This window comes from Morus notabilis, unplaced genomic scaffold, assembly GCF_000414095.1.
Source record: "Morus notabilis unplaced genomic scaffold, ASM41409v2 Scaffold692, whole genome shotgun sequence".
Lineage (NCBI taxonomy): Eukaryota > Viridiplantae > Streptophyta > Magnoliopsida > Rosales > Moraceae > Morus > Morus notabilis.
In genome coordinates this window covers 163,736-190,274 of record NW_010361624.1, presented here as the reverse complement: position 1 = coordinate 190,274, position 26,539 = coordinate 163,736, and the positions used below count along the sequence as shown (strand labels likewise).

At 32.7% G+C, this 26,539-nt stretch overlaps 2 protein-coding genes across 5 annotated transcripts; both read right to left on the bottom strand.

Annotated features, from left to right (window-relative positions):
- Positions 1–5,215: 5,215 nt before the first annotated feature.
- Positions 5,216–8,698, bottom strand: LOC21395382 (D-amino-acid transaminase, chloroplastic). Of its 2 annotated transcripts, XM_024166970.1 has the most exons (6): positions 8,657–8,698; positions 8,205–8,253; positions 7,018–7,082; positions 6,371–6,546; positions 5,600–6,273; positions 5,216–5,494 (listed from the first exon to the last, which is right to left on the bottom strand). In XM_024166970.1, exons 2-6 carry the CDS (start codon positions 8,239–8,241, stop codon positions 5,394–5,396), a joined length of 1,053 nt encoding a protein of 350 aa, XP_024022738.1. In that variant the 5' UTR covers positions 8,242–8,253; positions 8,657–8,698; the 3' UTR covers positions 5,216–5,393. The 2 variants fall into 2 exon arrangements, with proteins under 2 accessions (XP_024022738.1, XP_024022739.1); XM_024166971.1 differs by lacking the exons at positions 8,205–8,253; positions 8,657–8,698 and adding an exon at positions 7,350–7,377.
- A 2,647-nt stretch (positions 8,699–11,345) lies between these two features.
- LOC21395381 (probable aminotransferase TAT2) lies at positions 11,346–23,600 on the bottom strand. Of its 3 annotated transcripts, none has more exons than XM_024166961.1 (8): positions 23,483–23,600; positions 16,857–17,337; positions 14,660–14,999; positions 13,675–13,893; positions 13,052–13,111; positions 12,438–12,593; positions 12,256–12,349; positions 11,346–11,754 (listed from the first exon to the last, which is right to left on the bottom strand). In XM_024166961.1, the coding sequence occupies exons 2-8, from the start codon at positions 17,135–17,137 to the stop codon at positions 11,636–11,638; spliced, it is 1,269 nt and encodes a 422-aa protein (XP_024022729.1). In that variant the 5' UTR covers positions 17,138–17,337; positions 23,483–23,600; the 3' UTR covers positions 11,346–11,635. The 3 variants fall into 3 exon arrangements, with proteins under 3 accessions (XP_024022729.1, XP_024022727.1, XP_024022730.1); XM_024166959.1 differs by having other exon boundaries at positions 16,857–17,321; XM_024166962.1 differs by having other exon boundaries at positions 16,857–17,317.
- Between the last annotated feature and the right edge of the window lie 2,939 nt (positions 23,601–26,539).

Below are 26,539 nucleotides of genomic sequence, written 5' to 3'. Positions count from 1 at the left end.
AGCGGCCGAGGCTACACACCGAGCAAGGAGAGGTGTCTTGACTATGGGTCGAGCTGTAGCCAGGTTCTACACCTGTAATCCACCTTTTTATGATGGGCTTTCACATCCCACTAGAATTCGGGATTGGCTACACCATGTAGAGTATGTGATGCGAGCATGTGATATAGCTCAAGATGAGTGGATTACACTAGCAGGTAGTTTGTTATAGGACAATGCCCTAATCTTTTGGCAGGCTTTGGATGAGGATCCTAATGAATACCTAGATAATGAGGATTGAGTTAGGACTTAGCGTTATATTAGCTAAAAATGACGCAAAGTTATGTAAATAGTATTGACTGAAAGGCTTAGAAGCCTTAACTTTTGTGATGTTTTGTGTATGATATGATATGTATGAAATGAGACATGCATAATAGAAGAACATATAGTTCGCCGATTCGAGTTTTTAATTTGAGTTGAGATGTGACTTTATGTGAGAACTTTTTACTGCAGTAAAAAAATTAGATGTGACTATTTTTGAGAACTTTTTATTATAGTAAAACTCGAATCGGTGAAATGAATAGGGCCAAGATGTTCTCTTGTTTTATAATTTATTGACAAAAATTACTAGGGAAATAATGTGACAGTGGCACGGCATGGTATGGTGAAAATTCCCATTAAAAGACATAAACGACCATACTCACTATATGATACTGAGATTAATTTTATAAATGTCCTTCAAAGTATATACCTTATCTCAAAATGCCCCATAATTTTTTAAAATATTTCAAAACACTTTCCGATTTGTAACAAACAGATCAAAATACTCTTTCCGTCTATTATTGCCTATTATTTTAAAGGAATTGATGACGTGACACTCATTTTAAAATATTAAAACTTAATTAAGCTGAAAAATGGATTATAATTATCACAAAATTAATTAAAAAACCAGAAATTTAGAGCTTTTTTTAAACAAAAAAAAAAAATTAACATGTGAAATTATTTTTGAAAATCCACATAGCTTCTGAGCACTAAACCATCTTCCACTCCTTCCTCTGCGATAGCCGTCGTCCCGACTACGACCATGCGAAATCCTGAACGCTTACGCCTCTGTACCAGAGATCTTGGCCTTTTTGAGAGGCGCAATTAGTGGGCCTTCTTTATAGATCTGGATCTTCTTTGAATGTTTGAGTGAGATATCTTTTTATACATACTTAAAGGAATAATGAAAAATTTATTTATACACCCATTTAAAACTTTTTATATTTATTTTAAAAAAATACTAGTAAAGATAATAATTGATAAAAAAAATTAAATAGGAACATATTTTAAAAAATATTTTAACCAACTAAAAATAAATAGAAATACATGCAAAAAAAAAAAAAAAAAACTCTCATAGGAGTAAAGGAACAATATATTTTTTAAAAACGCACAAAAAATTACAATATAAAAAATTCACAAAAAAAAAAAAAATAAGTGTATAGGTTGTCACGTGACAACCTTATAGAAAAGAGTTTTAGCTATTTTATGTATTATTAGATTAGATGTATAGAGAAAAAAAAAAAGCAATAGGCAAAAGAGAGAGAGAAGAAAAATAAAAATAAAAAAGTCAAAAAATGGAAAAAAAAAAGAGAGGAAAAGCCAAAAAACATTAAAAAAAGAAGAAGAGGAGGTTAACATGTGGCCTCCACAGAGAACAACACATGATCTCCTTAAAAGTTAAATCTTCGATTCTTTTAAGTATGTATGTAGATACAGATCTAGGTTTTCTTTTAAAACAAGGAGTTTTCTCTAAATTTTGAAGTGTTTAAATGATATTGGATCTGTTGCTTTTGAGGGGGGGGAAAAAAATCTGAAAATTGGATGTTTTGAAGGTGTTTGAATCTGATATGAGTTTCTCATTAGTTCGCTCTGCCCTTCGAGAGTTGAACTTTAGAAGAAGGTTTCTTTTCTTTTTGGCTTTTTGATGATTTTTGAATTTTCTTTCAAGTCACCTTTTTTTTTATTGTGTTAAATTCATTAAAGGTCCGTGAATTTTACTCTCTTTTTATAATTTTTCATTGTACTGAAAATTATATCAACTCCGTTTAGTTCCCTAATTCAAGTTTTTAATTTGAGTTGAGATATGATTTTATGTGAAAGCTTTTTACTGTAGCAAAAAAATTAGATGTGACCGTTTTTTAGAATTTTTTTACTGTAGTAAAACTCAAATTTTAAACTTGAATCGGTAAAATGAACGGGGCTTTAAACTTTGAACTCTAATGTCTCAAATTATCTCTCAGTTAATATTCCGTTAAATTTTGAATGAAAAAATTAACATATTTGTATTTAAGTTATAAATAAATGAATAATTACCCTTTCTGACCATTTCTTACAAAATCTATACACACACTATTGTCAGCACTCTGAGCTTACTTTCTGTCATAAAAACCGGTTCTTGTCTCTTTGAGCATGTTTTTCTCATTGTTATCAAAATCAAAACCAAAGCCATCTGGTATTTCTTCTTGTATATCAACTTCTTCATTATCCCTTGCTTGTTTTCTTTTTTTTCCTAATCTCTTCTCTTGATGTTCTTTTTTTCTTTGAAGTTTTCTGTTCTTTTTTTAAACGTGTGGTTTATGGCAAGATTGGGTTTTGTTTTGTTTTTGTTTTTTTTTTCTGTTTCTTTTTTCCTTGTGTTTGGTGCCTTTGTTTATTTGTACATTTCTGTGAGAACAAATTTATACATTCGTTTGTTAATTGTACAAATTTATGCATTCGTTTGTTATTGCAGGTTGAAAAAATCTCAGTCCATTACCAATTTGTGAAACACTTAATCTAATTCAATCCAATCCAATCCAATCCAAAAACAACATATTCCGTAAATTGTATTATGTGGATTCGTAGATTGACCTATGTTTTGAACATTGATTCTTATAGCCTCTCTCTTTTCAATACTCTCATAAAATTAATAACAAAATTAAACACAAACATGATAACATTAAAATAGTTTCACAAAATCTAATTCATGACAACACATAATCTAACTAAAATTTAAGTCTTTGACAATAATTTAAAATCTAAGATTCAAAAGAATTGTAGGAAACAAACATCAATAAGTAAAGTCTTTGAAAATAATTTATAAATTTTCTATATATGTTACTTATATGTAATAATATAATATATATATATATAATATAAATAGTTCCAATTGACGGATTATATGGATTAAGAAATTCTTAATCCGTAATCTTCGGATTAGAAAATTTTCAATTCGTTATCAATTTAAAATTCTTTCAATCTAATCTAATCCATCGGATTATGCGGATTAGATAGATTGATGGATTCGATGAACACCCCGAGTGTTTATAAACTGTTTTAAAAAATCTGGGAATATTTTAAAACAAGATAGGGGGCATTTTTGAAATTATTCCCATGATACTGCCATTTGCACTACCCACTAGTTCCTTACGCGTGACAATATGCCTATCATCTGCACAACACAACGCAACATGATAAACGTCAGGAAATGATGATATTTTGGACCTGTTTAGTTCGTTGATTTGAGTTTTTAATTCGAGTTGAGATGTGACTTTATGTGAGAACTTTTTACTGTAATAAAAAAGTTAAATGTGACTGTTTATGACAATTTTTTACTGTAACAAAACTCGAATTCTAAATTCGAATCGGTAAAATGAACATAATGTCCAAATATGTTACATTGGGAATCGTGCACTTTGAAGACCTTTGTGACTTTCATTTAGGACCTTTATTCCCTTGCCATATCCAAAGGAATATATTCAATCTCTTTTTAGAGAGATTAATCCTCACTCAACTCAAAGCAGATCATAAGTTGACACAACATTTTTTTTTTTCTGTGTCTGTTGGTAAGATGAAGGAGCTTTGGCCAGATTCTCTCTCCAGTGATGCATTCAACATCAAGGAAGTTGCATTTTTCGGAATGGGAGGCATGGGGAAGATCATTTACTTTTCTTGAAGATGTAGAAGAGAGCTGGGAGTCGTTCTGCAATGACGAAAACCCGGCTCTCTTCTAGTTCATCTGAGGGGTATTTGGTTAGGATTATTATGTAATGATAAAATGCTTTATGATTTTTCTTTCATTGTCTAGAAGTAAGATTTTATTGATCTTGTTTACAATTTCGTCTTCTCTTTGTTCAGGTACGAGATTATTTTCAATTGCTACGTCTATTTGTAAAACTTACAACCAAATCGTGTAAGCACCCTTTGATTTGCTAACCATTTTTTTTTTTTTTATTATTCAATTTCAAGTGCCAGCAGATTTATGTACTTGAAGAAAGCAAAACTGTTTAGTATAGGCAAATGAAGAGAGAATCCTCTCCTTGATTGGGCATCCAAATCAATTGGAATTCTCTGGACTTTACAAATTTGCAAGTTCATAAACTGTCACATCATGATTTACAATAACAATTTGTATATGTACCAATAGTGTTATGATCAGAGTGATTTGACAAAGGTTGGAATTACTCCCATGACTTTCCCATTAATTTGTATATGTACCAAACACCACTTTAGCAAAAAAAATAAAAAAATAAAACAACACCCCTTTAGAATAGAAGAATATTTTTCCCCTGTAAGAGTTTTGAAAGGACCATGGTAAAAAGGAATGTGATCAAAGGCAATATATTTCTTACATGACATGTGACTATAATTAGAAAACTACTCATGTTAGCAGGTTATCTAAGCATTCTTTTATAACCAACAAAGATGATGTCTAGAGTGACTTTCATACAAAGACTTTCCCATGTTTCTTAAGGCATTCTATTCGTTATTTCTTTGGTTGTCACTTCTTTGGTTCTGTTATATTCTTAAAAACAGGAAAGATTGAATACTTTGCAGACTCAATAGATTCAACATCTATATAAAACACCCACGAGACATGGTTAGTAGGCAAATTGCAAGGAACTTTTTCTCCTTCTAACAACATGAATTTTTTGCTTCTACAAAACGTATGATTCCATATCCCGAACAAAGAACCAAGACGAAGATTATAGACACTTTGGAAACAAAATCAGGGTGTGTCCATTTGCATAAGTCAAGTCATTATAGTTAAAAAGTTGAATTTGAATTCATGTGAGAAAAATCACTGTAACAATATGACTAGAGTCATGAAATGAACAAGGCCTCAATAAATATTAGTTTGAGGGCGAAATCAGTTAAACTAACATTCGAATATCTAATACTTTTTGTCAAGTTGACCAACTTCTATCCAAAGCAGGCATCCAAAGATTTTTCATAATGAGCAATTTATTTCTAGTCATGAACAAAGATACCAAAGATGAAACGCTGAGAACATTTTTGCTTGAACAAACAGCAAGAAGAATATTAAACTAAATCACACAGCTAATGTAAGATGATCAGCTGATCATTCAAGCACCTTATTTTGATCAGCTAATTTTTCATGCCTTGTAAGGCACAGGTATCCTCTGTGTTCCAGGGCCGGCCACCATATCATCCCAAAGCAGATTTGACAGCTCCATTGTCAATTCTCCCACTCTTCCTGTTACCACAAACCATACATAAAACATCCCTTGTAAGAAGAGGTTTTATTCCACGTTATTCTTGCAATGACATTCTACAAAGAAAAAAAAAAAGAAGTTTTTACCATCTCTAATTGGTTGGTCATCCCACATGATTATTGGCAGCACAGGCAGTGTGCTTCCTACATACATCATTTCAGCAGCACTTTTGGCTTCTTCCACTGTTACGTTTGCAAGTTTGACGTCTTGTAGACGCCCTTCCTCAACCAACTTGGGAGCTAGTTCAAGAAGTCGTTTGACAGTGCAGCCACTGAGGATCTTATCGAAGAAGGGCACTATGAGCTCCTTCTCACGTGTAATAAAAGCAACATTCACATTTGGACCTTCCGCGACATAACCTTCCTCATCGACCCAAATAGACGCGACTGCTCCTTTCTCTTCAGCTTCCATTACCGAAAGAACATTTGGGAGGTAGTTCACATTCTTCATCGTTGCAAACTGCGGTGCCTTCATTGGCACGCTCGATGTTATCACCTTAACCCCTTCCTTGCACTGGGAAATGTCTTCACCAATGACCACTGCATAAAATGCAGAGGTTGGGCATTTTGCAGGAGAGAGCAAGAAGTTTCCCGGGCCTGCACTCAACCAATATCTTAAAGTTCCTCTCTTACAACCCGATGCTGCTGTCAGTTGCACGAGAATGCTCCGGAGAGTTGATCGAGGGAAAGGAGAAGGGATCTTTGCTTTTGCAGCTGATCTAAGGAAACGATCAAGATGGGCATCAAGTTCATAGAGGTATCTGCAGGGATATGACATAGAAGATGTGCACAAGATCATAAAGCCAAACGAGTGTATTGTAAGTAAACCAAATTAGGAGGACTGATACAAGGCCTAACCCATCGAACAAAACCGCAGTGTCAAACACACCGTGGCCTCGATGAACCATGTGATCGTCTATTGGAATGACCATCAGAGCTGGATCTAGAATGATGCCACCAAAAACGCTCGAGTACATGGCAGGGTAAGGTTGCTTTTCAACTGAGCTCCATTTCTCTTGGAGTTTTGCAACCAACTAGTGGATGAAACAAAATTATTGGATTTTTAAAGTTGAGAGTATACAAGGGCAATTTAGTGCTAAAACTTGCAAGAGAGATCATCAACTAACAACCCATTTATCTTATCCTTTTTTAGCATTTTTCTTAATATATTTCAGCAGCCAAAAATATCCCAAGACAAAATGAACAAGTAGAGGCATTCTCTTCCCCATATCTCTGTCTCCTTTCAGTTTACAGTAACAACACTTTTGAACTTTCTCAGATAAATACAATCCAGAAACAAAGGCACAATTCCTCTAAAGATAGCCTAAATTAGCATTGACCCACTTTCATTCAAAATAAATAAATAAATAAAAATATTCCTACTTGAAATTCTAGCAAAAAAATAATTCCTACTTGAAAACTTTAAACCAACCAGGGAAGTGAAAAAAAAGAAAAAAAAAAAGGGGAAAATTGAAGAAATTTGGCTTTATTTGTTGAGCTCTCACCTCAGATGATGATTGAAAGACATGAACTTCAAAGTCACTGCCATTTGCAACCTCCAATATCCCATCTTTCAAAACAATAACAGGAAAGCAAATTTAGAGCCGATATATTTAGGAACATTTAGTATGCAGTAATTTTAAAGATGGGAATAAAAGTATGTAATATTATCATATTTGGTACAAGAATTATAATTTTTAAATTTTTAAAAAAGTGATTATTATGAGATTCTTTTTCCTTCATTTTAAAGTAATTTGAATATCACTCAACATGTGTTATTCAAATTCTCAAGAATCTCAAAGAATCTTACCCACACCACACACCCAGTGCAGCTTACCACCACTGAGCATCTCCTCCTCCCTGTCGTAGCTGCCGAGCACCTCTATCACCCGAAGCTTGACGAGGCGGTCCAGGTCTGCACCCCCACTGAGCATCCCCCGTCACCACCGTCTCCCCCCCCCCCCTCGCCACCCCCCCCCCCCCCCATCTCAAACTTCGAAACAAATATCCTTCATCTTCCCCGCTATCTCTCACTTTCCTTCTTCTGGAATTTTCCATTTCCCATCCCCCCAAATCCCCAATCTCCCTCTCTCATCGAAGAACACGAAGATGAGCAATCAACAACAACAGCCGTCCGATCAATCCCACACCGACAAAAACCCCCAACTCCGATCCACCACCGACGCACAATTCCCCACATTCCTCCGACTACGTTTCTTACCCCAAGCTCCAACCAGACGACGTCGTTCCTCCCCCCCCAGTCCGAGACGTGGACCTCCGTCTCCATCTCTCTGCAACCCCAGTCGCCGCCGCAACCGCCCTCCGCTCCTCCTCCTCCTCCTCCGCCGCCCCACGCCGAACAGCGGGCTCCGATCGCCGTTTATTTAAGAAGAATTTTTGTGTTTCTTAAAAATAATCAAATTTTTAATACTTAAAAATATTTTAAATTAGTTATTATTAACCGAACACATTACATTATTTTATCACCCAAAAACACAATAAAATAATTTTTTAAAAATACGAGAAAAGATTCACATGCATAACTAAATGTAGTAATACACATTTTTTAAAAATTATATTCTCTTTTATCACTTTCTTAATAATATAATTCTTGTTCATTATCGCATACTAAACATCCCCTAAGTTAATGGATCATTATATATAACCAAAATTTAAACACTCTAAAAGTCACCTGATTTCTTGTCACGAGAAGAGCTGCCACTTTCCATGGTACTAGTACTCTGAAGAGACAAAAAGAAGCAAGAAACACAAGGGAAATAGAAAGAGAGGAATTAGTGGAGATAAAAGAGAAATTGCGGATGCTTATATTGGAATTGTATAAGAACCTTTTTCCGTTCATTTATTATTTATTAAACTATGACTAATGCTTTCTTATTCAATCACACAATAATAGAAGAAAAATTAAGTCAAAGTTTTGTCCTGAACTTATGGCAGATTTTGTAGTGTTTTCAGTGTTGTATTACAATGGAGTTAGGTTGGTGATTCCAAATCACTAAGTTACAAACGCTAGACTTTGTAAGCAAAGAAATTCTCAAACTTATCCGTGTTGTTTATTAAACAAAATTCCAAGCGAAGAATGGTAATAAAAAAAATAAATAAAAAATAAAAAATAAAAAACAAAACCTTGATGATTGAATGATTCAGCGAAGGACAAGGAACAATAAACTTGGTATTCTTCTAAAATATTCTATGTACATCTCCATCCACTTTAGTTTGATTTTGTGGGTTTCTGAACTTTTTGTACTTTGGCACTGGTACTACTGATTTTTTTTTTTTTTATAGCAATTCAGTCAAATTTTCAAAAAAAAAAAAAAAAAAAAAAAATTAGTGATTTACTACAATGGTTGACGGGGTTAAATTTTATATTGAATAATTTTTATTATTTATCATGGCCTGCACTTTCGTGATTGGGTTTTTTCAGCAAAAAAAATTCTGGTTAAAAAGGAAAAGCAAAACTAAACCAAACCAAACCTCAAATGATTGTACTAAGGACAAGGACAAAGACAAGAGACATATACTTTTCACAACTCATGTTTATTTATTAGAGTATTTTTGTTTATAAAAATTTAAATTTTTATTGCAGTATCTTTTTATATGTAAAAAAATTTGAATTATAAAAAGAATACACCTGTAACAATATATTGAGGACAAGTCTTATTAAAAAGAAAAATAAAAAAGGAATTGCTGAGGACAATGTACAATATAATAATTGCTGATTGAACCAAAAAATTAAAAAGAAAAAGAAAAAAGATTTAGGTACTCTCTCTTTTCTAACCTTCTCTATTTACCGAATTGTTATTTTTCCAAATAATTGAATAGTTAATTGCAGTTTGATTCTTTTTCTTCTTTGAGAATGCCATGGATTGGGATATCTAGAATCTGATGCTTGAGGCTAATTTGGCTTAAATATTTATATTCCTTTGTTTGGATTAGGAGGCTTGATAATGTTGTTGCTCATAAATTAGCTGTACAGGCCGTGTTGTTTTCTGTGATGGACGGAGCTATTTGAGGCTCTGAGGATTCCTTTGGTTGGGTTTGAAATTGATTCCGTTTTTTTCACGTTTTTTGAGAAAAAAAAATTAAAACGTTTTTAAAACGGCGTTTGGCGTAATAAAAACAAAAAACAGAAATGAAAATGATTTTTTAGTTTAGTGTAAAATGAAAGATAAATAAAAAATTACTTTTAGTCGTTTTTTTATTTTTTATTTTCGTTTTCTCTTCTCTCGAACAGAAAGAGAGAGATATATATATTAATGAGTTTTTTTATACTAAAAATAATATCTTGATAAAACTACCAACGCATTTTTAAAAATGATTTCTGTCTAAAATTGAAAATGTTTTCATTTGCATAAAAAAAATAAAATCATTTTGAAACGAGTTCCAAACGCGCCCTTTATTTTTTATTTTTTTTCCCTAAGCTCCTTTTTTTTGTTTGTTATTTTTCCTCTTAATTTGGCCCTCCTAAGATCTTATAATTTCAGTTTTTATAATATGTTATCTAAATTTTAACTTTATGCATACTCAATAAAATTTAAAAATTAAAAGAAGATATATTTAACAAGGTAAATTTTGTATTTTATTTAATTTTATGACATTAAGTTAAATAAAAGGTGTCAAAATAAAAGAGTTTTAACTAATAATCTAAAAGGATACTTTTATTTTTATAACTATACGTAGCTAAACAGGGAATTTCAATTTCACTTGAACTCAGGGAAGCGAAGAAAAATTTTTTGGCCCCGTTTAAATTTTATTATAGTAAAAAACTCTCAAAATAAGTCACATTTAATTTTTTTATTACAATAAAAAAATTTTATATAAAGTCACATCTCAATTCGAATCAATGAACTAAACGGGTCCTTTGTGATTTTCTTGAGATTTTACGTGAGTGGCCCAGTGATCCATGGTGACATAACTGTCTCTGAGTACGTACATGCCTTTGACCTTCTGTTAGTAACTTCTGTGTGCGTTAAAGAGGTCCAAGAAGACAAGAACTTGGCTTCTGTGTGTCTCATTAGAACCCTTTGACAAGAAAAACGTGGAGCTACCATCGGTGTTAAGCACTACAATCAGTAAAAGGTGAATCCTATATATAGGTTAGATGTTGTGATATTTATATTATATTAAGTCTCGTTTAGTTTGTTGATTCGAGTTTTTAATTCGAGTTGAGATGTAATTTTATGTGAGAGCTTTTTACTGTAGTAAAAAAGTTTAATGTGACTGTTTTTTAGAGTTTTTTACTGTAGCAAAACTCTTAAATTCGAATCGATGAAATGAATGAAGCTTTAGTATGTGATACTCAACAGCACTAATTGCTCTATAACGCTATTCTTTCAACAAGTACAACCACTTTGAGAACAGAAAGGGCTTGCGAAACTTTATGCACAAAGTCTACATTGTGAATCGAATTTATTGTGGCAAAGGTTTATTTGAGCATAAAAAATTATGGGCAAGTTGATCAAATTAGTTAATATTATTGTTTTAGATTAGTTAATTATTGTGTCATACTAATTAAGTCCACTATTTTGTGTCACTATATTTGCCTTTTGATCCATATTGAATAGATACTAATCTGGACTAGGTCCCTTGTTTTTCCCCATTCGGGGCTTTGGATTTATTTAACATATTTCAATAGTGCTTTTAAGAATTTTTAGCACTAGTAGTCCTATAATGTTTTTGGGCTAGAGACATAACTTTCATCCTTAAATGGTCTAAAACAGTTGTTTTTATCATATAAACTTCTAATACCTATAGAAAAGCCCTGTACTTTTGCCGCCCTCTCTCCCAAATTTCAACATAATTATAACAAGTAAGGAATACAGATTAACTTTGAAGCCATATAAGTATTCAAATATATACACATACTTTTTGAAGTAATATGATTTTGAGTATAAATTTGCGCAGAATCTAACCCAGTGAGTTTTGTATTACTTTTGTAACTCAGTCTTATAACAAGTAAGGTCATATCTGTTTATAGCTTTGTATATGTACTGACAAATTGTAACACGTGACCGGAAGAACATTAAATTTATCAGAAATATTTAAGCAACACCGTCGTCTAGATGATCCGAAGACGGTCTTCGACCACCGATGATATCGTAACGATTACACAAGTTTAGCATGCCTTTGATAGAAAGACTTTGTCCTCCTTAATGCCTCTTCAAGGGCAGATGGATCTACAGCAAAAGTAATTCTAAGCCAGTTCTTGAGCCCCACTGCTGTCCCTGCATGCAAAACAAGTTTTGTTGTTCACTTGTTAAGTAATGTCAAATGACCCACCTACTTGCAAGCCCTTTAGATGTTGTCATACATACATATATATATATATATATACACACACACACACACACACATATATAGCTTTTCGTGAAGGATTGTTCCTACATTTAACATATAGAAGCCGCGGGTATAACACGTGTAATAATGACTTTAAGAGGAATAATAACGAAGAACATTTTGTCATATACAAAAATACACCTGAGATGTGAGGAATTATTTCCAAATTTATTACCATCATGTACAATTTTACCATTAATTGTACCATTTTACTGACCTCTTGAAACAAAATGATGAAAAGACCCCAATCACCTATGGCCATACCGCAATGTGCAGTCCATTTGACAAGTTAATGAAAAATTGATGTGGTGACATAAAAGTGACATGCAAACTAAGCTACAAGAAATCATGAAGTACCAAAAACACAAGTTTGTGTGTCCTTTTCTTACCTGGAAGAAAGATCACAGATTCTTCTTTGGCAAGTTTGAAACAGAAATCAATGTCGTCACTAATATCTTCCAGTAATGAGAGGTTCAATTTCACCTGCATTCATTAAACTAAAATAAGCAAACATGAAGTCTTATAATACTTTCTCGCATCACAAAACTGAACATTCAGCTATTTTCCTCACCATTACAGCCATAGATCCCTCAGGCCTGTGTGGACAGGTAATGCATGGAATTTCCATTATTCTATCACAACAAATATCTGAGTTCTGCTTCAGTAAGTAATTGGTTCTTTTGAAGTAAACCTCCTCTGTTTGCTCTAGGATGCGAGGAACCGCTGCCTAAAACACCAACAAAGGCATACTAATTCATAAGAGACGTGAGAAATGAATCGATGGAATTTTCGGTCGTGAATTCTCAACATCAGACAAAATTTGCATTGAAGTTTCTCATATTATAAAATAGGATGAATAATAACCAGAAAACTCTATCAGTAGTGCACAAGAATGATATTCTTTGCATTCAGCTAATATCGACATTGCCAATTACTAAAATACCTGTATTTTGAGTCTTATTTCCATTTATTTTTATCTTTTCAGTGCATGAAACTGCAGGAAATGCAGATACATTACTAGCTGCCATTTGAAACATGTCAATCTGGTACTTTTGCATAAATAGGTTGCTCCGAAATGAAGAAGCTTATGTTACATGATCTAAGCGAATTCGGAAGTCATTTCACCAATTACGGAAACTAGGATCTTTAAATTCTATCCTAAAGAAATTTGTTCAAATTACAAACCTGAATGAAGGTTGCTGGGCCACCCAAGATGTCAAAATATTTCTTGATGCGTTCAATTATCTGAAGCAGAACATGTACAAATGAATAAGTTAGGCATAATTAGAATCTCTCTATGTAAATAGTGATTTTAATTGGATGATCTTATTGTGAAAATCATGATACACCATAACAGAAAATTCCGATTGTGAGACGCAATATGTACAGATTTATTGAATTACTTTCGAGAAAGAATGCAGCATATCTAAGTTGAGACAGTAATGCAGCCAAATTTCATCTTTCTTTCTTGGTTATGAAAATTTCAACTACGGACATTTAGAGGACGTTTGGTTGATGGATTCACAATCATAATTCAAAATCATGATTCAGAACCATTCTCGATTTACGTGTGTTTTTTGTGAGAGAAAACACTGTAGCGAGCCACGAACCATGATTCAAACCATGGCACGAATCCTTGAACCAAACGCACTCTTAAGAAAAGGAGACTTCGAACCATTTTTAAGTACACTTCATTGTGGTTAAATTATTGATCAAACTGTACATATTATTTTAGAACCATGCTATAAGGAAGTTTAAGAAGAAACGTACAAATGAAAGAGTCAAAGAAAGAGGAAGAGAGAAAGAACCTTGGGTTCTCTAAACATGCCACATGGATCACTTGTCACGAACCAACCAAGTCGCCATCCAGGTACTATCCATCTCTTTGATAAGGACCCAAGAGTAAGAACAGGAACAGTTTCTCCAAAGACACCCATGGGTACAAATAGATTGCGTCCGAAAGCTAGGTGCCCATAAACTTCATCAGCAATGACAGGAATGTTTAGCTTTCTTGCAGTCTCTGCAATCTAATTGAAACACACAAGGCAAAAGAAAATACAAATATTTGTTAGAATGTTTTGTGTGGACTAGCATAATCATAAATTTAAGCATGTTATGGACAACGTAATCGAGTAATATTGGTTATGCATGTATTACATATTGGGTCATAATGGGATAGACACTCTTTTATTGAATTGCTTGAGATTCATGAACTCCCTCTCTCCTATTGCTTTGGTCAGGCCATTGGGCCAAAGAACCTCCCTATACGACAACATCCACTAAACATGTGAAACATAAGAATAGGGCGAATCACATTTTATGTAACTTGGCTATGTGGTGTGTCAACAGGGGTTTGCTGAAAAAAGTGAGAGGAAGAGCAAGAGAAGAGTTCAGCACTCTCAACACTTTGACCGGTTGTTTGACAGGGCGGATTCCGACAACTAATGGCGGCTCCACCACCACCAAGTATGGGAGGTAATTCATGATCCCCTTTTACTATAGCATGCTTCAAAGTTCAAAAGGCCAACAATAGTTTTTATATTTTAACACTCCCCCTCATGTGTGGCATGGATAATGGACACTCGGGTGGGTAAATAATTAATTGTAATTATGTTTATCAATCCATCCCAAAAAGCTTAAGCTGTTAGGAGGTGCCCAAACATAGTTTTTAATAGTGTTTACTTAAATCTATCAACATCTTCTTGGACCCCAAAAAAAAAAAAAAAAAAAAAAGGAAGTCCATCCAAGAACAGAATTTGTCTGGAAACAGAATGCATACATTAAAATACTAACCTTCTCCAAATGCTGATAACTGCATACATTCCCACACGGATTACCGGGATTTATAATAACCAAAGCAACCGTATTGTGATCTGCAAGTGCTTCAACTGCATCAAGATCAACTTCCCAGCCATTTTCAGGGAGGAGATCAAAGTGGCGAACTTCGATATGTCTGAAAGAAGCGCAAAGTTCATAAATTGGAAAGCCCGGTCTTGGAAGCAGGATGTTTGCGCCAGGGCGTGCAAGCATTGCCAATGCAACATCAATAGCTTGTGTGCAACCAGATGTGATGAAAACATCATCAGATGTTAACTTGTATGGAAGATCACGAGACAAATACTCAGCAACAGCCCTGTTAAAACAAATATCAAGGCAAAATTATCGATCAAGAATGCATCTAAACCATTAAAAAAAATCTAAAACTAAATCTAACAGCACTTTACTGCCATTTTTATGTGACATTTTTATGTGGCTCTAGACATATTGTTAGCCACTGCTTTGAGAGACTTAGTTGGCAGTTGGCTAGGCCTTGAATGCTAATTGGTACTCAAAATATATTTAGAAGCAAAGGAGAAACTCCCAAAAAGAAAAAAAAAAATCCATAACAATGAGAACAGAATTCTAGAAAGTTACAATCACTGCATTGATTTGTCTTGCATTTGAATTTATATCTTTCTGTAAGCTTGAACTCAGTTTGTGCTATATAGGTGTATAGCTAGCCTTACACATTTACTAATAGGGGAAAATCGAGAGGAAAATCCCAATTTGAAGAGAGAACTAAAATAAAGAAAGCTAGATAATTATTAAATTGGAATTGTTTTCAAATGTATCAGATTAGATTATTAGACCCGTGGATTTTATTTCACTCTTGCTTTGAAATGTTTTTTGTAACTTAATACTGCCTTTAACTGCCATAAAAAGTGTCACTTAGACCATCTTCAATGCAAATGCTAATGTTAATTGTATATTTACCATCAAAAAGTGTGATATGGTATGTTATTTTCATTTCTGCTCCAAATCATAATGCTATGTGAAATGCTAAATCTACTTTTTCTTATAATTATTAAGCTTTAAAAGTTGTAAAAGTAAACTTTTATGTTTAAAATAATTAAAAAATGTAAAAGTTGCAATGATTACATGAAAAAGTAAACATTTCAATCAATAGCATGCCAAATTTCTCATATGATATACTTAGTGGGAAATTTGCCACAACATATAGAATATAGGAAATTTAAAACAACACATAGCATTGGATTAGAGACTCAAATGCTAAATTTATAATTGACACATCAATTATACTATTGCATGGACGATGCTCTTAAGAAGTAGATAACTAAAGCCAGACAACAAATCTAAAAAGAAAAAGAGAGAGGGATAAAAATCACGTCAAAATGAAAAAGTGCACCAAGTGGATAAAATTTGATTAAAAAAAATTTAGTTTAAAATAGCATCCTAAATCAGACGGTTTTTCTCCTATCATGGATGAGTTGATCAAAGCCTGGTATGTAGGAATCTGAGTATCAGTCGACTGCCATCGCCCTTCACTCATCAATTCCTCAAAGTCTAAAACCCCAAACTCCAACGGATCAACAGACGATTCGGGGACAGAACCTGACTCGGAGACAACGTAATGGATACTATCATGTCCCAGTAAACAAACTCCTAACAAACAACTTAGCCGGAAAAGGCCTATTTTGAGCTCTAGCGGGTGTTCCCGGTCCTTTAAGAAAGAGCCTTTCCGGCAATTAAAGAATTAAAGCCGATGAAGCCAATATGTTCTCCTAGGCCGGAGCCAATTTTCGACTTTGCTATGTGTGTTTTGGCCCTTTCGTGATTGGATGTAAATGTTAAAGATTTTTTCTCGGAGAAATCTCTCTTATACAAATAGCTGTCAACTCTGTCACCTCATTGTCAAATTTAAATGAACTACCGAAAGCAAAAGTGCCACGTAAATTTAAAAATTCAACTTCTCTCAGCATCAAATAAATAAAAACAAAATAAAATCCTAACTAAAATAAAAAAGTAGAACCCAGAGAGCAAATTTTAGATATTATAGGCAAAGGCAAAGGCAAACAAACACAAATCCAAATTCTGGGATTCGATAAAAACAAGGAAAAAAACCACATTAACGTCACAAAATACCCTTTTAAAAAAAATTTACAAAAAAAGAAAGAAAATAATAAGAATCCCATTAAAGTTGATTACTTACCTTCTTGTTTGAGGAAGACCAACAGTTGGGGCATAACCATTGAACTTTTGAGAATGGAGAGAATCAAGAACAGAGTCTTGAGCGACATGGGCAGTTCTAAAGCAAGAATAAGCAGTTGGGTCACCCATTCCGAGAGAAATTACTCTCTTTTCATTACTCTCGTCAATATTCTCCATTAAAAGCCCAAGAATTCCTTTAATGGTGATTGTTGAAGGAGCCGTATAAGCTGCTGACTCTAATTTTTCTGCTGATATTACTCCCTCATTTTCTCTTCTCTCCATATTTTTTTTTCTTTTCTTTCTTTGATTTTCTGGTTGTCGAACTCGTGAGTTTATGTGGCGGTTTTAAAAAGCTGCAGGGATTCTGACAAAAGGAAGGAAGTGGTGTGTGGGAGAGTGCATGACCGACGGCCACACGTTCATAGTCTCTTTTATAATAAGCAGCTGTATTTCTCCTTCTCCCTCTCTCCATGCAAACAAAACTTGACAAGTCAAATAAATCTTAATAATTAATTGAACAAAAATTAAAAATCCATGTTTTTTTCTTTTTTTAAAAAAAGGACAGTTGGTCAGTAAAGATGTCAATTGTGTGGTACAGTGTCGTACCGGCTTGTCTCCAATTAATTTTCGTCCCGATCATTTCGTTGATTCAAATTTAAAATTTAAATTTTATTATAGTAAAAAGTTCTCACAAATAATCACATCTAATTTTTTTATTACAGTAAAAAATTCTCACATAAAATCACATCTCAACTCGAATTAAAAACTCGAATCAGCGAACTAAACAGGTTGTCTCAACGTGTTTTATGTGAATGTTTAGTTTAACATCTCGGTCATTTTAATAGATTTGAGTTTTTAATTTAAATTGAAATATAATATTTTTAAAAAATTTATTATTATAATAAAAAAAATTAAATGTGATATTTTTTAAGAATTTTAAATTATAAAAATTTAAAATTAAAAACTCAAATAAATAAAATAAACGAGACCTAAAGCTTCATATCTTGAAATGTTCAACAAAACATTTCGCAAACTTCCACTCAGGCGCGAAAGGTTTTGTTACCTGCCCCCACTCATTCTCTCTTAATAGACAGGTATAGATAATAGATTAAGAGTTAATTTAATTAAAAATTAAAAGCTCGTGGAGAATTTATTACGTTTAATTTATAAATTTAAAATTATTTTTAATTTACGTGTATTTTTTATGAGAAAAAATATTATAGCGAGTCACGAATCATGATTCGAATTATGACATAAATTCTCGTACCAAATACAAAGTTTAGGGGAACCCTATTATTTGTGAGTGTACCAATTCATGAAGAATGCTATTTAGCACCAAGAATTATACAACCTCTACATATGTATTGGCGCATCAAAGCAGTATGGAAACCAATTATTGTACTTGTTATCATGTGAAATCTCTAATATTCTATTTCATCATGTTCAATAGAAAAAGAGTCCATATTTACTTTTCCTTATCCAAAAATTGCTACTATCATTGCTCTAATTCTTCTTAGCTCATTTTATACTTTTACATTGACTTGCGTTATTAGGGTCTCGTTCATTTCATCAATTTGAGTTTTTAATTTTAAGTTTTTACAGTAAAAAGCTCTCAGAAAATATCACATCTAACTTTTCTGTTACAGTAAAAAGTTCTCATAAAATGTCACATCTCAGCTTGAATTGAAAACTCGAATTCGTAAAGTGAACGAGGTCTAGAAAATCAGAATCAAGTTAAAAATGATCTCTCGCTATTAGTGAATGATTTATGTTTTAAATCTTTTTCTTTACGGTTTTAATATAAAGGCCTCTGAACTTCACATATTTGGTCACTTTCTTTATTCTAGTAAATCTTCAAATTCGTTTGTACAGTTCAATCAGCCGCCATCCAATTCCCAATTTTGTTTTTATCAATATAAGTGGTCCCTTGCTTTTAGCCAACAAAAAAAAAAAAAATGGTGGTCCAAACTCCAATGTGTTGCATGTGACACCAACCCACACCCATACATAAAATAAAACGACATCTTGTTTTCACTTTTGAAACTTCCATCCATTAAAAAGTGAAAGAAATAAAAGCATGGGAAAAACAAAAAATATGCGGTTTTCCTTGTAATTAAAAATTCGTATAAAAAAGATGTGATCTAATAAAAAAATATTTAGAGATATTGTAGGTCTTCAATACCATGACTAATAGAAGGCAGACATCACCTTTAGATCGTATGATAGAACTCACTGTTTATTAATAGATGGTACTTAATATCACTATATACCTGATTGGTTGAAAAATTTGACTGACTGATCCAAACATAAAGTTAAAATTTGACTGCGTATTGTAAAAATTAGCCCACGTTATCCCATACTCAAAAGTATGCCTTGAACTACTATCAATGATGAAAACTGTATATATTTGGAAGGAAAAAATAGAGCTCGCCGCTTGCACGTGACGATCAAGAGTTTTGGTCGATGTAACTTTACAAGCCCCGACCTCATGGCACCAACATTGACATTGATGATAACCAGAATGGATAGAATGAGAGAGAAGATAAAAGGGGAGAAGTGGGGAAGGGATTTAGGGTTAGGGTTAGGTTTCATGTTAATTTGGAAAATTTTTAAAAATACCCTTTAAAATTGAGCCACACTTTATTTCTACCCCTTAATATTAGTAGGGTTGTTCATAAACCCAAACAACCCGCAAACCCAACCCACCCCGCCCCAACCCAAGTCGAAAAAAGCAACCCGCAGCATTATTTTTAAATTTGCGGCTCATTATACCTTTGGCCTGAAGTGTTTGGGGCGGATTACGGGTTGGGCCCATAACAACCCGCAATCCCCAACCCAACCCGCACAACATACCCCCAAGCTTTCGGCCCAAGCCGAACTACCCAAGTTCTACCCTAGGCTCGCTAACATTAGGGTTCACAATCTCATTCTCGGTCTCCCCTCCCGTGAACCCCTTCTTCTTGCCTCTTCCTTTTCAGTTTTCCTTCTTCTTTTCCTCCCGTGATAACTCTCTCCTCATTGCTCAGTCCTCTCGCCCGCCGTCTTGCCCACTTTCTCCGGTGCTCTCTCGCCGGACTGATAAGGATGGTTACTATTTCTATTTAATGATGAAGTTTGAATATTATATTGAACTTTAAGTCTTTGATTTTTTGAATGTTGAAACCGACCACCCAACCCACCACGCACCGCCCCAACCCAACCCGAACATCGTTGGGTTGTGAAATTTTTCTAACATCGTTGGGGCCAAATATGTGCAACCCGTACCCTTTGGGGCGGGGAAAAAAAAGTCCTACCCCGCACCAACCCAACCCATGAACAACCCTAAATATTAGCCCATATATTTATACATTTTCGATTAGAACTAGTCAACAGGTTTTTTTAAAAGAGATACTTTTATTAAGTCGGGTATTTAAAAAGATAGAATCTATAATTTTCTCTGTTATATATTAATTTTAGTATGTTCGATCGGATTGAAAGTTGTGTATTTCTTATTAAGAATAAGGAGAAAGAGGTAGTTTCCTTTTTTTTCTTCTTTAAAGTGGAGCCTTGGATTAACTGAGATTTTAATTTGGAACTATGAGTATAACCTAGAACTTTTATTACTAACGTAAATTTTAAATTAGAGAATTTTAATGGGGCAGAATGTAAGTTTAATTGAATTGTACTCAATAATATACATACTAATTAGAATTTAGCTAGAAAATCTCAGTGGATTTTCACCCCAAAAAAAAAAAATGATTTTTTTCATCTTCTTTTTTTCCCCCTCAGACATAAGAAGATTTGAGTTTAGGACCTTAACATTAGAATTTTGCCGAAACTTTAAAGTTTAAAGTTTTAGAATTAAGCTAAATATGACCAAACCTGTCATGCAAACTTATGGTCAATACATAATGCAAAAAAAAAAAAAAAAAAAAAAAAAAAAAAAAAAAAAAAAAAAAAAAAAAACCATGGAAAACTGCAAAATATTATGGAATTTTTAAAATACACAAACATGAAACATTGAGGAATAAAGAAAAGTCTTGTAGAAGAAAGAACTGAAATTATAGTCAGCGCAACAAATTTCAGTTGTTATAACTTGGATCTTTAGTGCGAAATAAGTCATCTATCTTGTTTTAAAGCAAACACTAGAAAAAGATTGTTACGTGTATAAATTGACATTTTCCTAATACAAAGAAATGCTACTGCAGAGTCCTTTTTCAAACGTCTAATGAGGCGACATATTTACATACGGACGGTAGTTTGAAGCTTGTAAATAAGCAACCAAGAAACTCAAAAAACGACAAAAAAAAAGAGAAAAAAAAAGGTTAGGAAGAAGCCAACTCAGAGATACTTGCACCACATGATTCCATGGCACACAATTAGTTAAATTTAAGCAGTTTGGTTTTTTTTTTTTTTTAATTTATTTTTTTGGCTTATTTTCATTTGTCTAATTTGGACGTGGATTGTAGTGTATCCAAGAAAAGTTTTTGGCTCATTCTCATTTTAGAGTTCGTTTGGTACAAAGATTTAAATTATGGTGATTCTAAACATGATTATGGAATTAGAATCATGATTCATGATTTTAGGTTCAAATCACGATTCTAAAATTATGATTCAGAATCAGGAGTTTGAATCACCTTGAATCAAGAGGGAGGTGGTTTTAAAATTATGAGTGATTTTGATTTAAAACATCACATTATATTCTAAATCATGGTTCAGAATAACTGTAAACAAACACTGATTATGAATCAGGATTCTGAATCATGATTCTACATTCATCAACCAAACGCCTCCTTAGTCTTATTCTAATATGCAAACACTATTACCCGTACTATATCTCATCCATCATCTCTTTTATTTTTAAGAAGCTATGGAATCCACCAATAAATAATGGAAAAGACCTTATCTAAAGAAAGAATGAAAAAAAAAAAAAAAGAGAGACATCCAACGAACGAGAGAAAAGAAATATCTAAAGAAAAAATATAAAAAGAGAGAAAAGAGATATCTAAACGAGATGACTCGTTTCGTAACGGGTTCTACGGGTTTAAACCCACTAGTTTAATAGAACTTTCATTTGGGACTCCAAAAAACATATTTAGGTTGAAATCCCAATGGGATATTTGAACTACACCTCAACCCTAAAATTGAGAACCCACCTCTCTTTTGAATTTCGCCTATTTGAACTTATATGGTGATCTTATCTTATAAAAAGTTTTTTATTTTTATATGCTTAGTCAAAAGCTTAATAATTTATCAGCCACTTTGTCAAAAGTGGTTCTGTGTTTTATATAATTAGTCGCAAGTGAAATAGTAAAGAATGACAAAGTAGTTCCGTTTTTTGTATAATTAGTCACAAGTGAAATAGTAAAGAATTCACTTTGTCAAAAGTTCACATATTCAAATAAAGATTCAGACCACCGGTTCAAACCCAACAGAACTTCACACATGGTTCAATCTCAAAGGTTCAAACCACCTAAATTTTAACCCCGACCAAATGAGTCCTTAGTTAGAGAGAGAAAAAAAAAAAAGGTCTAAGGTGAGAGAAAGGTGGTTTGAGGAGAGAGATAAGTGAGGGAAAAAAAGAAAAAACAATAAACCTTGGATCTATTAAAGGGAGATGGAGAGAGTTGGAAAAAAGGTTTAATGGTGATACAAAAGGTCAATGACATACCTTTTAAAATTACAAAATGCTCGTTTAGTTTACTGATTTGAATTTTTAATTTGAGTTGGGATGTGACTTTATGTTAGAGCTTTTTATTGTAGTAAAAAAAGTTAGATGTGACTGTTTTTTAGAACTTTTTACTGTAGTAAAAAAGTTAGATATGATTGTTTCTGAGAGCTTTTAACTGTAGCAAAATTAGAATTTTAAACTCGAATCGGTGAAATGAATGATGCCAAAGACTATTATTAATTATACTAAATAACCCATTTAGTCGCCTAAGACTGGGTACCACTTTTGATTTACTCGTCACTCGTCCGTATCACTTTGACATATAAATTATATATGCGCAAGTGTTTCCAGGAGATAAGATACTTTCAAATACCAATTTTTCTAAATATGGTAATCCTCTAGTTAACCCGTTTTTCTTTTTGAAATTAATTAATCCCATTTTGCTGCGAAAGGTTTTTTTTTCCAGAAAAAAAAGTTACACTCGCCATCTTAAAATTAAGACCATTTGTTCTACTTTCCCATCTAAAAAAAAAAAAAAAAAAAAAAAAAAAAAAAAAAAAAAAAAGACGTAGTAGTCCCCACCACCTTCAAATTAACACAACTTGGGCCCAGGTGAACGTGCTGGGTTTGCATTTCTCTTCATTTGGGTAGGCCTATATTAGCCTTTTTAAGTCCCAAATAGTAAAAATTCTCTTTTGTTTTATTTTTTTTTTCCGCCGAAATATGTGTAGCTTGGAATAACGGGGAGAATATTTATACATATTTATCATCTTCTACGTACATAATCATTACTATTTGTTTTTATTCTTTCAGAACTAACCTTAGAACGTATATAAAAGCTCTTCAGAATATATCATAAATTTCAATGCAAATGTGTTATCTATTAGGATACAAAATGACTTTCTTAGCACCCCTTTAGTTATATTAACGCACAATAATAACAAAAAGTTTAGCAAAATATTGCAAGTGGCGCTAACCTGGCTAATTATGAAGCTCTCCTTGTTACAAGATGCACCTTCATGCGCATGCTTAGCAAGTCGACGCCTTAGCCTTCTATTGTCTTGATCAATTTTATATGTATTACGTAAAATTGCATATATATATATATATGTGTGTGTGTGTGCATTATGTGCGTAAATGTATATATAAGGAAAATAATAATAATAATAAATAAAACATTAAGATAAGGTTGATCCATAGATAGGGTTTGTTTAGTATTCAAAGAGATGACTCATTTTGGACGTCTATCCAACTAGGGATTCGTTGAAAAGGACGTTACCATTTATACCCAGATAAGCTCAATTACAAAGGAAGCTCAGTGCAATACGTTGTAATATATATATATATATATATATATATATATATGTTCTTACACAATCATATATCATGTAAACTATTGTTAAAATAAGTGCATTTGTGTTGAGTTGATGAAAATGTAAAGTGATTTATATATATAGAATGACTTAAGACTTAATAAGTTAATTTTATAAGGCAAGTTGGGCCTTGAAATGTATTAGACCAGTTTCGCATGAAGTGTCTCCCCAACAAGTGGTATCAGAATTGATGGTTCATATGGACCAAGCGATCACACTCAATTACAGTTCTCACGTTGCCTCCCGTGGAGAGTTGGTGTTCTTGCAGTTTGGTGGAGCATTGTTGGACTAGCATGGCTTCGGCTCTCTTTTCCATGTTCGAGTTGGCTCTCATTTGGAACGTGATGCTTAGATATGCCGACTACTAGAAATTTTGATTTGAGGGGGAGCTCAGTAAACACACACATGAAAGGAAGATTGTTAAAAAAAGTACATGTGTGTTGTCCCACATAAAAAGTGAATGAAAATGTGAAGTGCTTCATATACATGGAAGGTCTCAGTACCTAATAAGTTAATTTTTTAGGTTAAATTGAACTTATAAAGTGTGTTGAGCCGATTTCGTATGTGGTGTATCCCCAACAACTATACTCCTAATTATAGGATTAATCAGAATGATTAAATTATGTTTTCCATTAATGCCCAATATGTGATTTTTTTTTTGTTTCATACAGTTCTCTTCTTCTATTTAATTTCTTGTCAAGTGAGTAATGTAAGAAATAGGGACGCATAAAGATAATGAAAATTTCTTTTCCGATTGCTTAAGGGGGGGAAAAAAAAAGAAAACTGTACATGGGCCAAACACTAATTTGGGATGATCAATAAATTCAAATATTATGTGTCATTACGTTTGGTTCATGTATTCAGAATTATTTTTGTTTTATGTGTATTTTTTATAAGAGAAAAACACTGTAAAGAACCATGAATCATGATTCAAAATCAAGAACGAATAAAGCAAACAAATATCCTCTAATCCTTACATTTCTATATATATATATTTTTTTTTGGTTTTTGCTGAATAGTTTTATTTTCTTATTTTTTTTGTTGAACTATAGTTTGCGTACTTTTTTTTTCTTTTGCTAATATAGAGATTGCGTACTTGATGACAGAAAGTGCGATTATTAAAGAAATCGATGCACGTGCATTATCATATATATATATATATATATATATATATAAATACACACACTCACGTACGTGTCAACCTCATCCTCGTCAACACGTACGCAGGATATGAATCATCTATATATCTTTTGTATCTCCTAATCCCATGAATATCTCCATAGAAAGAGGAGCTTGATCTAAAGTCCCGTCACAGTATAATATTTTTCAAATGAATTTATAGTTTTTTAATGTAATATAATAAATAAATTATACGTAATATGATAGTAGATTATATTTTATTGAGTGTAACAAAAATATGGAAAAGTTGTTACATATGTAATAAAAATTATTACATTTGTACGATCGGCAAACTGAAAACACATCTATATATTATAATATATATATATATATATATATATATCTAATATCATAGATTTCTAATGTTGACGGTGGATTAGCGTGTGGGGATATCTTTGGTCGTTACTCGGAGAAGTACTAGCTAATAGCTATGACCCTTTGAGTCTATGAATGTCTTTCTCATACTTTTATTCATTAAACACTCGGAGTTCATTACGTTTGATTGGAGGATTCAAATTATGTGATTCGAACTATTTTTTATTTATGTATATTTTTTATGAGAAAAAATACTGTAGCGAATCACGAATCATGATTCGAATCAGGAAACGAATCCATCTACCAAACATTTAGGAGACGTTTGGTTCATGAATTAGAATTATAAGATTAGAAACATTTTTTATTTACGTATATTTTTTGTGAGAAAAAACACTGCAGCGAACCATAAACCATGATTCGAATCGGGATACGAATCTCCCAACCAAACAACCCCTTAAATTACAGTGCTTTTAATTTTAATTTTAAAATTATAATCATAATTTATGATTTTGTGTTTATATTATTGTTTTGAAATCAGAATCAGAATCATAATTTTATGTGAGGGATTCATAGTTTAAAATACACATCAAAATTTAAATATTAAATCAAAATTATTCAAACTAAATACTGATATTGGGTGAATCAAATCAGAATTATTTTTTACTTTTTATAAATAAATTCTAATTTTAACTTAAAATTATGATTCCGGATTAAGAATCCTTATACCAAATAGCCACTAGCGAGTAGAAAAGAGGTAACAAGGACTAAAAACCATTATTATTAAGTCATGAATCATTAGCTTATTTGGAAGCGTTTTCATGAGAATGTTTTTATTTTGAGTATAAAAATATAAATGAATAAATTCATGTGTTTAGTTGTGTTTCTAAGTAGATTTTTTTGTATAATAAAAAATAAAATTGTATGTGGTTACGTTATGAAAATAATGTCGAGTATATAAGTATATGATGGGTAGTTTCAATCCCAAAGGTTGTGTCTTCACGCTTTAGGAAAAAATATATCTGAAGTATTTTTTTTTAATTATTTATTATGGGCTACAAAATTGGAAAATATTTCTTTTCTATCAGTATCTAAAAAGTCTATATATCATACTTTTATGTCTATGCCTGCTTTCTTTAAAATTACTTTCTTTGTCATTTTCTCTCTCCT

Bases quoted from the DNA above. Each gene is read 5' to 3' on its own strand.
- LOC21395382 (XM_024166970.1), bottom strand. From the start codon at position 8,241: ATGGAAAGTGGCAGCTCTTCTCGTGACAAGAAATCAG. The intron at 7,083-8,204 runs GTGACTTTTAGA...TTGTTTTGAAAG, and splicing joins TTCTCGTGACAAGAAATCAG to ATGGGATATTGGAGGTTGCA. The intron at 5,495-5,599 runs GTAAAAACTTCT...TTGTGGTAACAG, and splicing joins TGACCAACCAATTAGAGATG to GAAGAGTGGGAGAATTGACA.
- LOC21395381 (XM_024166961.1), bottom strand. From the start codon at position 17,137: ATGGAGAGAAGAGAAAATGAGGGAGTAATATCAGCAGAAAAATTAGAG. The intron at 13,894-14,659 runs GTTAGTATTTTA...TGTTTCAATTAG, and splicing joins GTTATCAGCATTTGGAGAAG to ATTGCAGAGACTGCAAGAAA. The intron at 12,350-12,437 runs GTGAGGAAAATA...TAATGAATGCAG, and splicing joins AGGGATCTATGGCTGTAATG to GTGAAATTGAACCTCTCATT.